General features: G+C 38.5%; 1 protein-coding gene across 4 annotated transcripts in view; it reads right to left on the reverse strand.

The window, feature by feature from the left end:
* Positions 1 to 12504, reverse strand: part of rab11fip1a (RAB11 family interacting protein 1 (class I) a) — a 37995-nt gene extending 25491 nt beyond the window's left edge. For 3 of the 4 annotated variants that reach the window (XM_062051419.1, XM_062051418.1, XM_062051417.1), the window contains exon 1: positions 11854 to 12504. In XM_062051419.1, coding sequence (XP_061907403.1) covers positions 11854 to 12203 — 350 coding nt within the window. In that variant the 5' untranslated portion in view covers positions 12204 to 12504. The remainder of the gene's footprint in view (positions 1 to 11853) is intronic. The other variant, XM_062051421.1, reaches the window with a different exon arrangement.
* Positions 12505 to 14634: the final 2130 nt, after the last annotated feature.

Below are 14634 nucleotides of genomic sequence, written 5' to 3' on the forward strand. Positions count from 1 at the left end.
AGAATTATAGAATGTTGGATATAGAGAACATACAAACCCTTTATTTATTGAATCACAAATATTGAAATTCAACAATCTGGTGCATTTACAAATGGCTAAAGAATGTACAACAAAAGAGCAGAAATATAACCTTAGAGGAAAATCTAATTTAGAACATTTGTATGCACGTACAACACTTAAAACCTTTACCATATCCGTATGTGGAATTAAATTATGGAATGGATTAAGCAAATGAATCAAAGCACCAATATGATTCAGTTTAAAAAACTGTTCAAACTACAAGTGTTCACAAAGTAGGATTAAATAAGATCTGCTTCTTCCTACTCTTAAGAAGTGTGTCAAGGCCATAGGCATCTTTGGCCTTCGAAGGTCTCACAGACTTGTTTGCCACTTCCAGATCAGTTATTTGTTCTAACAACTGTGCTGGATCAATCGACTTACAGGCAATTTCCGACGGACTAAACATTTATTTCATTGACAGAGTTGAAAAAGAAAAAGGTAAATTCAGTTGCTAATTCTCTTGAATTAACTCATTATCAACTTGTATTTCTAATCTGTCACCTATTTTTTTTTCTCTCAGCATGGTTAGTTAATAACAGGTCTATTAGACTCTCAGAGTGATGTGTTATTCTGGTTGTTTTTTTAATTTGCGTTAAGTTAAAATAATCACTAATATGTTGAAGAGTTGTCGGTCCTTCTTTACGTTCCAATTAATGTTAAAATCACCCATTAAAATAATTTATTTAGATTTGCCACAGTCTTTGGGAGAAGTTTAAGTTCATAAAAATCACTGTTTGCAGTGGGTTTTCTATATAGACACACTATAATAAAATACATTGTTGTAGAAAGTGATATATCGACACTTACACATTCTAAAAGCTAATGCGTGTGCGTGTTATGTGGGCCGTGGTGATCGTACTCATAGCCGAAAGCGGGCAGGATATACTGCTTAAAACACTTTTGAAAGTTAGCGCCCTGGAGGAAGGTTGCAAACAGTCACTTTAAGCAATGGCTACTTTAAAGCATCCATGTTCTTCATAATTACCAATTATATTGAATATAAATTGCTCGTCGGGCCGAGGAATTTGTTTGATGTTCAAGCCTGTCACTCACTGTGGTCTGGTCGACACGTACAAGAAGGAAGTGCATGCAAACACAAAAAAGCAGTCCCAGAGAAGCAACTAACAATTTGCCGTCATGTTGTTGCAGCAGACTATACATTCAAAGATAGCAAACACGGGCTATTTGGCCTAGATAATTAACCAATTGGCCGCGCAACGCGCATGCAAATTCCAGAGCTTGTGGCGGTGAAACAGATTGGGAGCGAATGAGCGAAAAAAGAGCATTTTTATGAGAAGTTAGAGATCTCACCAAGGTTGCTTCTTTTTATTTGAGACAATGCTAGTATGTCTAATCAATAATCACTAAATTCAACCAAAAAGCAAGGCCGCATTCACGTAACCGCAGACGGAGTTACATATTGGCCAATAAAACGAAAGAGGCTGATAAACGCAAAATAATATCAGGGAAACTAACATAAATGTTAGTGAAATGTTGTCATTGTTAGGAGAGGAAACATTTGTTTGGGAAAATAATGTGTCCAGCAGCGCTCATTCATACCCGACACATTAAACCACCCGGTCCTGAACTAAACAATGTCGAGACGGTCATTTGAAACAGCAACTAAACTACAAAGCTAAACAAAAGAACAATCCCAACACCCACAACACATCTCATCTGCTTGTGGTGTTGTGGACAAAATCATCTATGTAACGTCAGTGGTCGCAACATGAGAGACCCTCTCTCTTTTTTTAACGGCCTAAAGTTCGTCGCCTCTTTAGTTGTCAAGCTGAGAACAACAGCAGAGCACACTTCCCCTTTCACAATAATAGTGTGGTGCGCCACACCCAGTCTGACTGCGTTAACAAAATAAAGGTTTTTAAAAAAGTACCTTACACAACTATAATTTACTTAAAGCACTTACTGACACATTTACAAACTAAATTCTACAAAGATGTATTGCACCAATAAATGTGAGTTTTGCATTTAACTAAAAAACATTTTATAAAATGTCATCTTACACAAAAAGCACACTACGGTTTTAAAATATGTGTAAAAAGTAAAAAAACTGAATACTATTGTTTTTTATATTGCTATTGTTATTTAAATGTTGTGTTTTTATTATTTTGCTTGTGGTTTATTTGTTACTAATTTATATCCAGGTTTTTTTTTTTTAAACTATATTTAAAGCTGAGTTTTGGTGGTACAATAAATACTCATGTTTTAAAATTAATGAATAATAGTGTAATTAATCGTGATTCCAATATTAATCAAAATAATCTTGATTATTATTTGTTGCCATAATCAACAACATTGCTATAATTAGACAACGTAGACGTCTAAAGACCCTTCTGCCTAAAATGCCATAATGTATCCATAACTTATTAAGAAAAAAATTAACAAACAGACAAAAAAAAGCTAAACTTCTGTGCCAGAGGGAAAATCACGAAGGGCAGAATTTGCCAACGACTTTTCTGAAGCTTATCAACAAATTGCCTGCTGTTCCTTCCAGGCATCTTGCCCGCGTCAATTGCGGCACATCATGCCCTCAGTTGGTTTAAAGACACAATGCTTTGTTACATCAGCTGATGAGAGGGTGTTCATGCGCTATTCTTACAAAGCCGTGCCTTTTTTGCACGCTCTCGCCGTTCCTGCAAGTCAGGTTTTCTCTTCTTTGAGACAAATAATGAACAAAATGTAATTTGATATATCCAATGCATTAACTTGAACATGTAGAGGGACAAATAAATGAACATAGTTGTTAAAAATCCAAATTACACCGTTTCAAAACTTAGTATCTTAGTAGTAGTCTAAACATGTAAGGTTTTCTTCATTAAATGATTATTCTGAGTAAGATTTTAATTCAGAAACACAAAGAATTTGGCGTGTTTGTTAAGCAAACAAAATATCATAGCTGGGCTGGTTGACCAGTAACCCACGGAAGCAGATAATCATCAACCGTGATTGTAAGGAGCATTAAAGGGGTTATGATTAATTTTTTTCTACATTTAAAACATTTATTTGTGGTCTGTATAACATGTAATTGTGGTTATTTTGTCAAAATGTTGCATAGATTATGTTTTACAGACAATCATCAAGCCACTTTCTGACGGTCTATTCAGGGTGCGCCATTTTAGGGGTGGTCTTATCTATGTTGCTCCAATTCGACAGTGTCTTCTCCCTGTCATCTTTTGTTGTGCTGACACTGTTTAGTGCTTCCAGAGCAAGTCTACTGACAGATATAAGTTAGAACTGTACATTATACTAGAAATGGCAACAGCGGAGGATGAATGCCCACAGCAAGAGGATAGAAAAGGAGGTTATTGACTACGGCACAGGCTTCAATGGCGAACCTGCGCACATTTTCGGGACTCATGCAGATCCCAAGTACACATCAGCAGGAACTAATAGGTAAAAAAGTTGGTTTTGCATAATAGGTCAAAAGAAAACACCAGATAATATGTCTCCTAATAGGTGACATCTTGGGGCCCTTATACACACACCATAATAATATTTATATGTTGGAGCACAGCACGTCTAAGACTACGATAGCCGTAATGCTGCGACAATCCATCAAGCGACTTCGTAGCTTACCAAAGTGACATTTTGACAGCTTTTTGAGTGACGTGTGTAATGTTCTATATTCTCAATGAAACAGAGTTTTGGACTTGCTTGCTAACTAACCTGTACTTGCTTGAGTTATTTATTGAACAGGCGTCAGCCTGCAGGCCACACGTATCTCTTATGTGACTGCCATTTACTGCTCACACTTACCATTAAACCATGCATCAAATAAAATTGCTTCGGGATCAGTAAGCACAACCAGAATTAATCAGTACAATAGGCGCACTGTCGAATTTTGAGAAAATTTAAGGATTTTAACTTTGCCTTATAATACCAAAAATACGGCGGTAAGAAGACTGATACTTTTGTATTTTTTTTCCAGACATGTTGTCATTTGTTATCCGATGCAGATCATTTACCTTTTACATTGTATAACTTTTTAGTAAAGTTTTAATGGGAGTGGATGATTTAGTGAATATATGTCACTCCTGAATGTTAGTGAGGAGGTAGTAAGCAGGATTACCCCAGACAAACGTTCTTTCTCTTTAAAAAGACAGCATTTCAGTCATCATCATTTCCGCAGTTAATAGTAAATTCTGTCCGCTGCACCATTAACACGAAAGTCATAGGACCCTATGTTGAAAACCGATTGGTAACACAAAGAAAAAAAGAAAAAACCTAACTCGAACAACCAAACCAGGTCAAACAAATGGTTCGGATTTTTTTCATAGATCGGCGGAGAAGAGCTAGTCGAAAAAAAAACGGTTCTACATCCCTGATTTGGACATAGTCCGGGTTTAAAACGTTAGATTTTGAGCAGAAAAATGCCATAAAATTATTTTATACAATCCCAGAACTTGGTCAATAGTAGTAATGGTATATGGTTTGAGATTATTTTGAACATGCATACAATTATAACATGATACATGACATTTTCCAGTTTTTCGTTTCAACCTGTTCTAAGGCAATCGATCAAACAGTAAATGAAAATGAACACAATAACTTTGCCATCATAGAGAAATTGCTACGTCTGTCTGTGTTTCTTTTATTCGGCTGTGGCTTTCAAACTGCATAAAAGAGGTCATGTATGGGCAGATCCAAAAGCGAGAAAAGCGCTGCCTCAATGCGGTATAGTGAAACGGATCTGGGGGCACAAACTTTGCCAGGTGGCTGTAGGCTGTAGTCCTCAACTGTAACATCATGTCATGTTAATACGGATGCTGAGCATGACTCATTTATTTCAACCGTCTCCAGTTTAACACGCATAAGCTAACTTTGCTAACATTAGCAGCTCTGGTGACGCACTTCACGTGACCTACGGTGGCCTGGGATGGACAAACAAGACAACACCACAACCACTAGTGTTTTTCTCTGACATTCCCACAGTAAATGAATAATAGTTCCTTCAGCTGCCTGACACTTTATACTTCTACTGTACCTATTTTAAACAACTTGGAGGGGATGAAACACAATCTATTAAAGATTGTAAATTGACTTAGCTTATTTACGGATGCAAACATCATTCTAAAATGTTTGAGTCAGTCATCCATTTCCAAACACATGCATCATTTGCATTTCTTATTCCATGAAGCCTTTTAACACATTTTTTAAATTGTATCCTGATTAAAAACTGTATCATCCAGTTTGTGACTATTATAAGGCATATTTTGAGAGGATATGCATTTGTACAGCATGTTTTAAAATGGTAAATGGGTTGTACTTGTATAGCACTTTTATACCTTTAAAGAGATAACATTTTAAAAAATAACTTCTAGGTATACTGAATTGATAACTAATTCTTATTTAAAAGGCTTTGTGGGCGGAATAAAGGCGCTCTTGAAAAATTACATTATATCTTTGCTTTTTCTGTTTTTTTTATTCAATTGAGAGTTGCTAGGAGACTACAAAACCCATTCAAGAAACACTTCCCTTATAAGTTGTACACTGTGACATTTATACTGCGATATATACTGTTACCGTTAAGGGATTCAATTTATACCGTGACATGAATTTGGGGTCATACTGCCCAGCCCTAGTTCGCACATATGCAAAAATTATGATTAATTTCAAAGGTTTGTGCAGATGGTTAAAAGGGACTTTGAGGACACCCAAATTATTATAACATATTGTAAATGTACCCTTTTGCTTATTTATAAGCCAACATAATTGAATGCATGGGTTTAAAAAAACATTAGCAATCCCATGACCTTAACTCCATAAAACAGTCGTATGTTATTAGAGGCAACAGTAAAACTTTCCCAGCTGGAAAAAAAAGTTCTTAGTCACACACCCCGTGTCAGCATGTCATGTCATGGGAGCAATCTAATACAGTCAACCTCAAGGTCAAACGATCCAATAGCCACCCTGCAATTTGGACTGTCCTCAAAACAAAGCAAGTAGAGCATTTAAGGAGAGTTGGCAGTTCAATTGTAGTACAGAAACAAAATAGACACAACTTGTCCTAGAACAACAAAAATATATGTCGCTGTAACCAAAAGAACCATTGCTAATTCCAACAATGAAGTGATCAGCATTTACAAAAGGTCTTCTGAAAAATAAGAAGGTCACACAGTGAATGGGAGTCTCTTGATAATACATACTGTGAGAGGGTGTGTGTATGCTTCAATGTTACACCCATGTTGACAACAAACTGCAATTGTCATCTAAGACATCAGGGTGTGAAAGGATAGCGCGCTGAGTTAATGGCTGGGAAGAATGTGCAGAATTGCCAGCAACAATGTGAGACATTGATTTTAGGGTGAGCCTACTTCAAACAAACAAGCTTTTACACCAACATATGAGCTCTGAACCAGACATCAGCTAGGTTTGTCACAAAGAGAACACACAACTGATAGAGACAAGACAATTGAAAACTTGTTTTGTAAAAACAACAAAAGTGCAATTAGCCATGTGCTATTGCTTAGACTGGACTGAACATACTTACTGTAGCTACTGGTTAGCACATGAGCTATAGCCTAAATGTAACGTATTTTCCACATGACAGCACACTGGTATATTAACCGCACCCACTAAATTTTAGAAAGAAAAAACAAGTTTTCCATATATTAGACACAAAGGACTATAAGCCACAGATATATATGTTGAGAAATTAGTTATTTACGCAGAAAGATTTGGTAAATGCTTATTTACATACATCATACATTACATGTTTGCAAATGGTGTCTGTAACACGGCAGTAAAACAGCTGATCAAACAAAACCAAAGCCATCATCATGAACACACTAGCTGCAGAAGCTAGCTCTCCAATCAGTGAAACAGACTCAATAACTCCACGATGACATCTTGGCGAGTTTACTGAGGAATTTGTGAATAGAATGCTGTTGTAAGTTAATAATGCTAACACAGACACTTGTAAATGTGTTAACATATTAGCTATTGCTAACGACGCTAACATCATTACATTACGATTGCACGTACAAATATGCATGAAAACACTCCCACAGACATAACACATGGGATGGTTTAGTGAGTATAAAAAGTTTTAGTTATACTGTAAATCTAACGTTGCTTGGAGTGATGAATGAATAATCCATACGAGTGGCAACGCTATGGACTGCTAGAAGATTAAATGGCACTCCGGTTGAAAAAAATAAAAGCACTACCCGTAAATGGAAGGACACTGCAGAATACGCAGTGAGTGAACTTGTCCAAAAGATGGCGCCATATATTTTTATCAGCGAAGAAAAATTCAGAAATTAACTGCACAGTCCTATAAGCCACACGGTTCAAAAATTGGGAAAAAAGTAGCGGCTTATAGTCCGAAATTTACACTAAATATTAGGTCTGTCAAAAATAATGAGTTAACTCATGTGATTAATCACAAAAAAGTATTGCATTAATCATGAATACGGTAGTTGCATATTAATATCGCAATTTATGGAGATTGGAGATTGGAGATTGGTATGCTGGCTCGCAAATCTCCCTTTAAATTACACCCAGATTGTACTTCCGCTAAAACTGTTACCAGGTTTTTAAACAAATAAATGTAGGTCATTCAAGTAAAACAATGTTCCTGTATGGCATTTTCATAATAAAACTGCATTTGGGATTCTCACTGGGCTCTCTAAACAATCTGTAAAGCAGCTGCAGTACATCCAGACTGCTGCTGCTCGAGTCTTGACTAAAACCAGGAAATACATAATAGTCCAGTGCTTAGGTCACTGCACTGGGTTACTGTTGCTCAGATAATAGACTTTAAAACAGCTCTCCTTATGTAAAAGTTTTTTCAAGGTCCTATGCCAAAGTACATCCCTGAAACATTAGAACCATATGACCCATCTCGGGCTCTGAGAACCTCAGTGAGTGGTCTCTTGCCGGTGCCCATAGACAGGACCAAACATGGTCGGGATGTATTTCACTATTATGCTCCTAAAAGTTGCAATAGGCTTTCAGAATATCTGAGACAAGCCTCACAATTAGCAATATTCAAATCCAGGCTGAGAATACTTCTGGGTTCTGATTGATTTGACGATTTAAATTAGGTCATTTTCCAACCAACAACGTTGTCCCAGTTTACAAATACAACTATTTTATAACGTTGTTTTCGAAGTCAGTTTTAAAAGGACATGTATCAATGTTGCATTTTGTGTCTTTTTACGCATTGAAATCAGAAAGGACTCGAAATTCCGGAAGTCCACGCTGGGGACGCGATTTTTATTTTTGTTACCGATTTCCGCCAGTGTTTACTGTATTATCCGGGCTATAGAGTTGAGCTTACCCACTTCAATGCTTTTGAAGCGTTGGAAGGGGTGATACCGGTCTTAAATAGACGATGACAAGGAAATCTGTCAATATGTATGATCATAGCCAATTTTACTTACCATATTGATTTTAAACATCCCGTGTACCCAAGAATGAAGGGCCTTCTTACTCAACAGCCGTACATGTCACACTAAAGGTGGCCGTATAAACAACGCCAACACAGTCATAAATATGTGCCATATTGTGAAACCACACAATACAACAATGACAAACACATTTTAGGAGAATATTTGCACCGCAACACAACATTAACACTACAGAACAAATACCCAGAATTCCCTGCAGTACCAACTCTTCCGGGACGCTACACTATTTTATTTGGTACAGGGTGTAATTATAAGTGTGACCAGTAGATGGCAGTCAAAAACATAAGAGATAAGTCTCAAGTAAACAACACCAACATTTTAAATGTTCCATTGAAAATATAGAACATTACACACTGCGCTCAAAAATCAATCAAAATGTTTTAGTAGTAAATGTTTTAGTACCATTTCTAATATAAAGTAGTGTAAAGTTCTTACTTATATCTGTCAGTAAACTCATCATGAAAGCGCTAAAACATACCGGTGTAGTCAGTTTACATTAGTCACCCAAGGAACTTTAGTTATTAGAGTTCCGGTCAGAAGTTTTTTTTAACGGGACACATTTCCGGTGTGGTTGTTTCCGGATGAGGAGATGCTGCTCCGTTGTTGATTTAAGTAAAGTCTGAATGTCATTCAAACAGTTAGCTCCATCTTTTGACACTTCTTCCGCTACCATCCTTGCACGCTACACCGCTACAACAAAGATGACGGGGAGAAGACGCTGCCGAAGGTGAGCCACGTAAATAAGACCGCCCACAAAACGGCGCATCCTGAAGCGACTGTCAGAAAGCGTCTTGAAGATGATCTGTAAAACATAATCTATGCAACATTTTGACCAAAGAACCACATGCTACCTGTTATGTAGACCACAAGGAAGTGTTTTAAATTTAGAAAAAATAATAATAATATGACTCCTTTAATGCGCCCTATAATCCGGTGCGCCTAATATATGAAAAATAATAAAAAATAGACCACTCATCTGCAGTGCACCTTATAATCCGGTACACCCTATGGTCCGGAAAATACGGTATATTTGCCGGGTCAAATTATTAATTATTTACTGTCGGTCGACTTCAAAGTAATGAACTTTCCGATACAGTTTCTTAAATTTCGATTCGCCGAAAGTTTTATCGATCAAAAATACTGCATTTGTTTTCTTTTCTGTTGTTTTTTTAATGAATTAAGTAACGTTTATGACAACCTTTTTCCAAAACACAATGTGGGATACAACAGGATAATGCATACATTTCTCATTTGTTTTCAAAACGGTTACAAAAAAGTGGGACCCCAAAAATGTACTGTGGAACCCCATTTTTATGACTTGATGGGGTCCCTGGGACCCCATTTTGAAGATTCCTAGCGCCAACACTGTGGGTTATTGTGACTCTCTAGTCTCTGCATTAAAAACCCAAAGGAGAGTAATTGGAAAATGTCACCAATAGATTGTAAACACACAATATGTTGCTTATCAAAACCAAACAAATAGGTGAGAGAAATTGTTGTTTTTTTTTGTTCAATGGAGTTCTGCATTGATGCCATACTTGCCAACCCTCCCGATTTTTCCGGGAGACTCCCGAATTTCAGTGCCCCTCCCGAAAATCTCCCGGGGCAACCATTCTCCCGAATTTCTCCCGATTTCCACCCGGACAACAATATTGGGGGCAAGCCTTAAAGGCACTGCCTTTAGCATCCTCTCTCACCTGAAAAGGAGACTATTACCGTATTTTTCGGACTATAAGTCACTCCGGAGTATAAGTCGCACCGGCCGAAAATGCATAAAAAGGAGGAAAAAAACATATATAAGTCGCACTGGAGTATAAGTCACATTTTTGGGGGAAATCTATTTGATAAAACCCAACACCAAGAATAGACATTTGAAAGGCAATTTAAAATAAATAAAGAATAGTGAACAACAGGCTGAAAAAGTGTACGTTATATGACGCATAAATAACCAACTGAGAACGTGCCTGGTATGTTAACGTAACATATAATGGTAAGAGTCATTCAAATAACTATAACATATAGAACATGCTATACGTTTACCAAACAATCTGTCACTTCTAATCGCTAAATCCCATGAAATCTTATACGTCTAGTCTCTTACGTGAATGAGCTAAATAATATTATTTGATATTTTACGGTAATGTGTTAATAATTTCACACATAAGTCGCTCCTGAGTATGAGTCGCACCCACGACTTATAGTCCGAAAAATACGGTATATATGTCTCCGTTATCCATAGGTTTATCTATAACCCATAAAGTAGGCAGGCACGGAGCTATTTCTCAGCGTGAGTTTATTCCAGCCGGCACGTTAATACACTGACACACAACATCCGGATTCCCATCATGCATTGCTTCAAAACTACGGCAAGTAGTAATGTCCAAAAACATTAACAGAGTCGAAGCAGAAGAACGAAGAAGAGACATGGCGACGACGAGTAAGAAGAAGCACTCTTGCAAGTTCCAAAATGATTGAAAAAATAATTTCAGTTCATCCAGGACAGCTCGAAGGGGAAGGGGTATGCTGCCTGCAAATTTTGTAGATCAGACTTCTCCGATAGGGATGATGTTTGAAACCGGTTCTCCCGGTTGTTCGATAAGAAAAGAACCGTTCGATAAGAAAAGAACCGATTCCATAGACTCGAATCCCTTTTTGAGAACCGGTTCCCGTTATCGAGGCCACTATAGTAAAGAAAAAGAGTTGGTTCTTTATTCGAATCCCTGGGAACAAATGCCGTCCCACAAGAAATGCCCTGTGGAACATCACAGGAAATGGCGTAGCTCAGTCTACGCCTCAAGGCATATTCACCTATAGTGATCACAGAGACAGGTTGTTTTTGTGTTACTGTATATATTTGTTTTTCTGAAAAATCCCACTTAATATACTTTGGGTAACAACAGTCAATATTTATTTTTTTTATTTTTTTAGGGGGGTAACAGTCAATATTTATTTATTTTTTTAATTTTATTTTTTTCGTATAAAATAAAAGTGAGCTTTTGTCAAACCACATATTGTGTTTTTTCCATATACAACAACCTATCTGGATTTGATAAGAGAATCGATAAGGAATCGGTTCGATAAGAGGATTCGAAAATGGGCTCGAACTCGATAATTTCTTGTCAAACATCATCCATATATATATATATATATATATATATATATATATATATATATATATATATATATATATATATATATATATAAATAAAAAATAAATACTTGACCCCCCCCCCCCGAATTCGGAGGTCTCAAGGTTGGCAAGTATGATTGATGCACCTGACTGATGAGCAATAATATCGGTCCCACCTTCTGCAGCGTTAGGAAAGACCCTTTATACACTGATAATGGCGTTATCACTTACGCTGGCTTATGACGAGCCGTGTTTTCGTGCAGGTCTAGTAAGTTGACCACCGCTTGGCCCAGGAACTTGTCGAGTCCGCCATGGACTCTGTGCATGACGACGAGGTACAGCGTGCAGCGCTCGACGTTGCCCGGGTGGAAGAGAGGCAAGTCGAAGGAAGCCTCCTCCTTCCATATCGGGGCCTTGCTCTTCTCCACCACCGAGGTGGAAAACTTGTCTTTGGCCACCTGGATGATGGCGTAGGCGTCGTTGCTGTCATGTTTGCCCTTGGCGCGGAGGTTCCGAGCCTGGTGCACCGTTACCTGGACACTGGTGGGGAACCACTGCTGGCTGGAGTCGACCAGGGACATCGCCGCGGGACGTTGACCAAATGCGGCTGTGGCAGGGAGGCTCCCGGTAGTGTTGTTCGGTGCTGGTGACACTGTGCGAGCCGGAGGTTTAAAGTTACCGAGCGCGGCTTCGGTTCAGGAAGCGCAGGTTGGTGTTGAGTTCTTCCCCCTCCTCCTCGTAGCGATACAAGCTAAACCTCCAGACGACGGAACTAAAGCCTGACAAACAGTACATGTACGTATTTTTCATAAAATGTCGCAACCGACTTCTACATTCTTCATTGCCCGAAAGTTAATGGCTTACTTCCGTGTTTGTTTATTGTTCACATTGGGGCACGCCGCACACTGACATTTGATTGGCTGGGGCTGGCTGTCAATATTCCAATCCCCTCGCTGATTGGACAGTAATGGCAGAGGGCGTCAATAGTAGCTAACCGTTAACCAACGAGAGGAAGCACTGATTCAGTTTATAGATGAGTCATGTGGGGAGAACAAATGCACACGTCAGTGGATTCACACGTAAGATTGATTAAAGACGACGCGACCTACTTTTTTTTTTTTAACACTGATCTTTTTTCAAAAAATGAAACAATAGGACATCACATTGATTCCTAGTACAAAGTAGGACAATAATAAAGCCTACGCGTTTTATTATCTAAAATCCCGTCCATTTGTATATCCATCCATCCATCCATCCATCCATTTCCTACCGCTTGTCCCTTTTTTGGAGCCTGTCTCAGCTGCATCCGGGCGGAAGGCGGGATACACCCCGGACAAGTCGCCACCTCATCGCAGGGCCAACACAGATAGACAGACAACATTCACACTCATAAAATATTTAATTCCTGTGTTTTTTGTCCGATTATAATTGGGATCAAAAATTGTATCAATCAATTATGTAAAAAAATATGTGAAGTATCAGTATCAGCATTGATATGACCAATACTGCCCCTCTAACTATTTGGTATTAGAAATCGATACCCAAATTTGCAGTATCGCCCAAAACTCATGTAAAGCATCCCAACAACAGAAACATAAGTGCTTAATACATTTTAAAATATGTGTAGATAGAAACTTGTTACAACAGGAAGTCACCAGATATTAACAGCAAATTAACAAGTATCCATCCATCCATCCATCCATCTTCTAGTGGTTAGAGTGTCCGCCCTGAGATCGGTAGGTTGTGAGTTCAAACCCCGGCCGAGTCATACCAAAGACTATAAAAATGGGATTCATTACCTCCCTGCTTGGCACTCAGCATCAAGGGTTGGAATTGGGGGTTAAATCACCAAAAATTATTCCCGGGCGCGGCCACCGCTGCTGCCCACTGCTCCCCTCACCTCCCAGGGGGTGATCAAGGGTGATGGATCAAATGCAGAGAATAATTTCGCCACACCCTGTGTGTGTGTGACAATCATTGGTACTTTAACTTTAACTTTATCCGAGGTCAGGTCGCGGGGGCAGCAGCCTAAGCAAGGAAGCCCAGACTTCCCTCTCCCCAGCCACTTCGTCAAGCTCTTCCCGGGGGATCCCGAGGCATTCCCAGGCCAGCCGGGAGACATAGTCTTCCCAACGTGTCCTGGGTCTTCCCCGTGGCCTCCTACCGGTCGGATGTGCCCTAAACACCTCCCTAGGGAGGCGTTCGGGTGGCATCCTGACCAGATGCCCGAACCACCTCATCTGGCTCCTCTCGATGTGGAGCATTATGTTATTGCATACGTCAGCAGCCAAATTAGGAGTCTTTGTAACCTGTTTTTGAAATGCTTCTCTTATCATTTAAGGCTGCAATATATATCGCAATGTAGATTTTAGGTTGTATCGCCCATCCCTACGGGTGAATATATCGGCAGACAGTTACACTTTCTGTCCCTCACTTTTAATGTGTTGGGTTTTGTAGCGAAAAATCCGATTTTGAGGACATGTACTCACCCATAGTAACCTTCTGTTTTTATCTAGAAACATTTTGTCTGTAAACATACCTTAGGTGTTAGCAAGGGGACATTAGAAAGAACATATTTAATATTGAATTTTAAATTGTTTTAGATTCTTATTTTTATTTGTACTATCTAGTACAGTGGTTGACAATCTACTACAAACTACAACCATAATAACCAACATTAAAACACAGTAGCGTAGTAGGCCCAAGTATTTATTAAGAAACAAGGCAGTACATTTAATATTTTGGTCACTGTAACATTACACACAGTTTGAACAGTAACACTGTGTTTGAATATTTAATTAAATGATTATTTGGCGTATCACCAGATGGACCATGACAGTTTGAGAGTGACTGATGTAGTAAAGTTGTTGCATATGCTATTAACATTGCCCAGCTGGCACAATACATTAAATCAGGGGTGTCACACGTATCAGGTTTTATTTGGCCCGCGGGATGAGTTTGCTAAGTATAAAAATGTACCTGTAATTTTTGAATGAAAGAAACATCTGTTGT

Source organism: Entelurus aequoreus, linkage group LG06 (assembly GCF_033978785.1).
Source record: "Entelurus aequoreus isolate RoL-2023_Sb linkage group LG06, RoL_Eaeq_v1.1, whole genome shotgun sequence".
Taxonomy (NCBI): Eukaryota; Metazoa; Chordata; class Actinopteri; order Syngnathiformes; family Syngnathidae; genus Entelurus; species Entelurus aequoreus.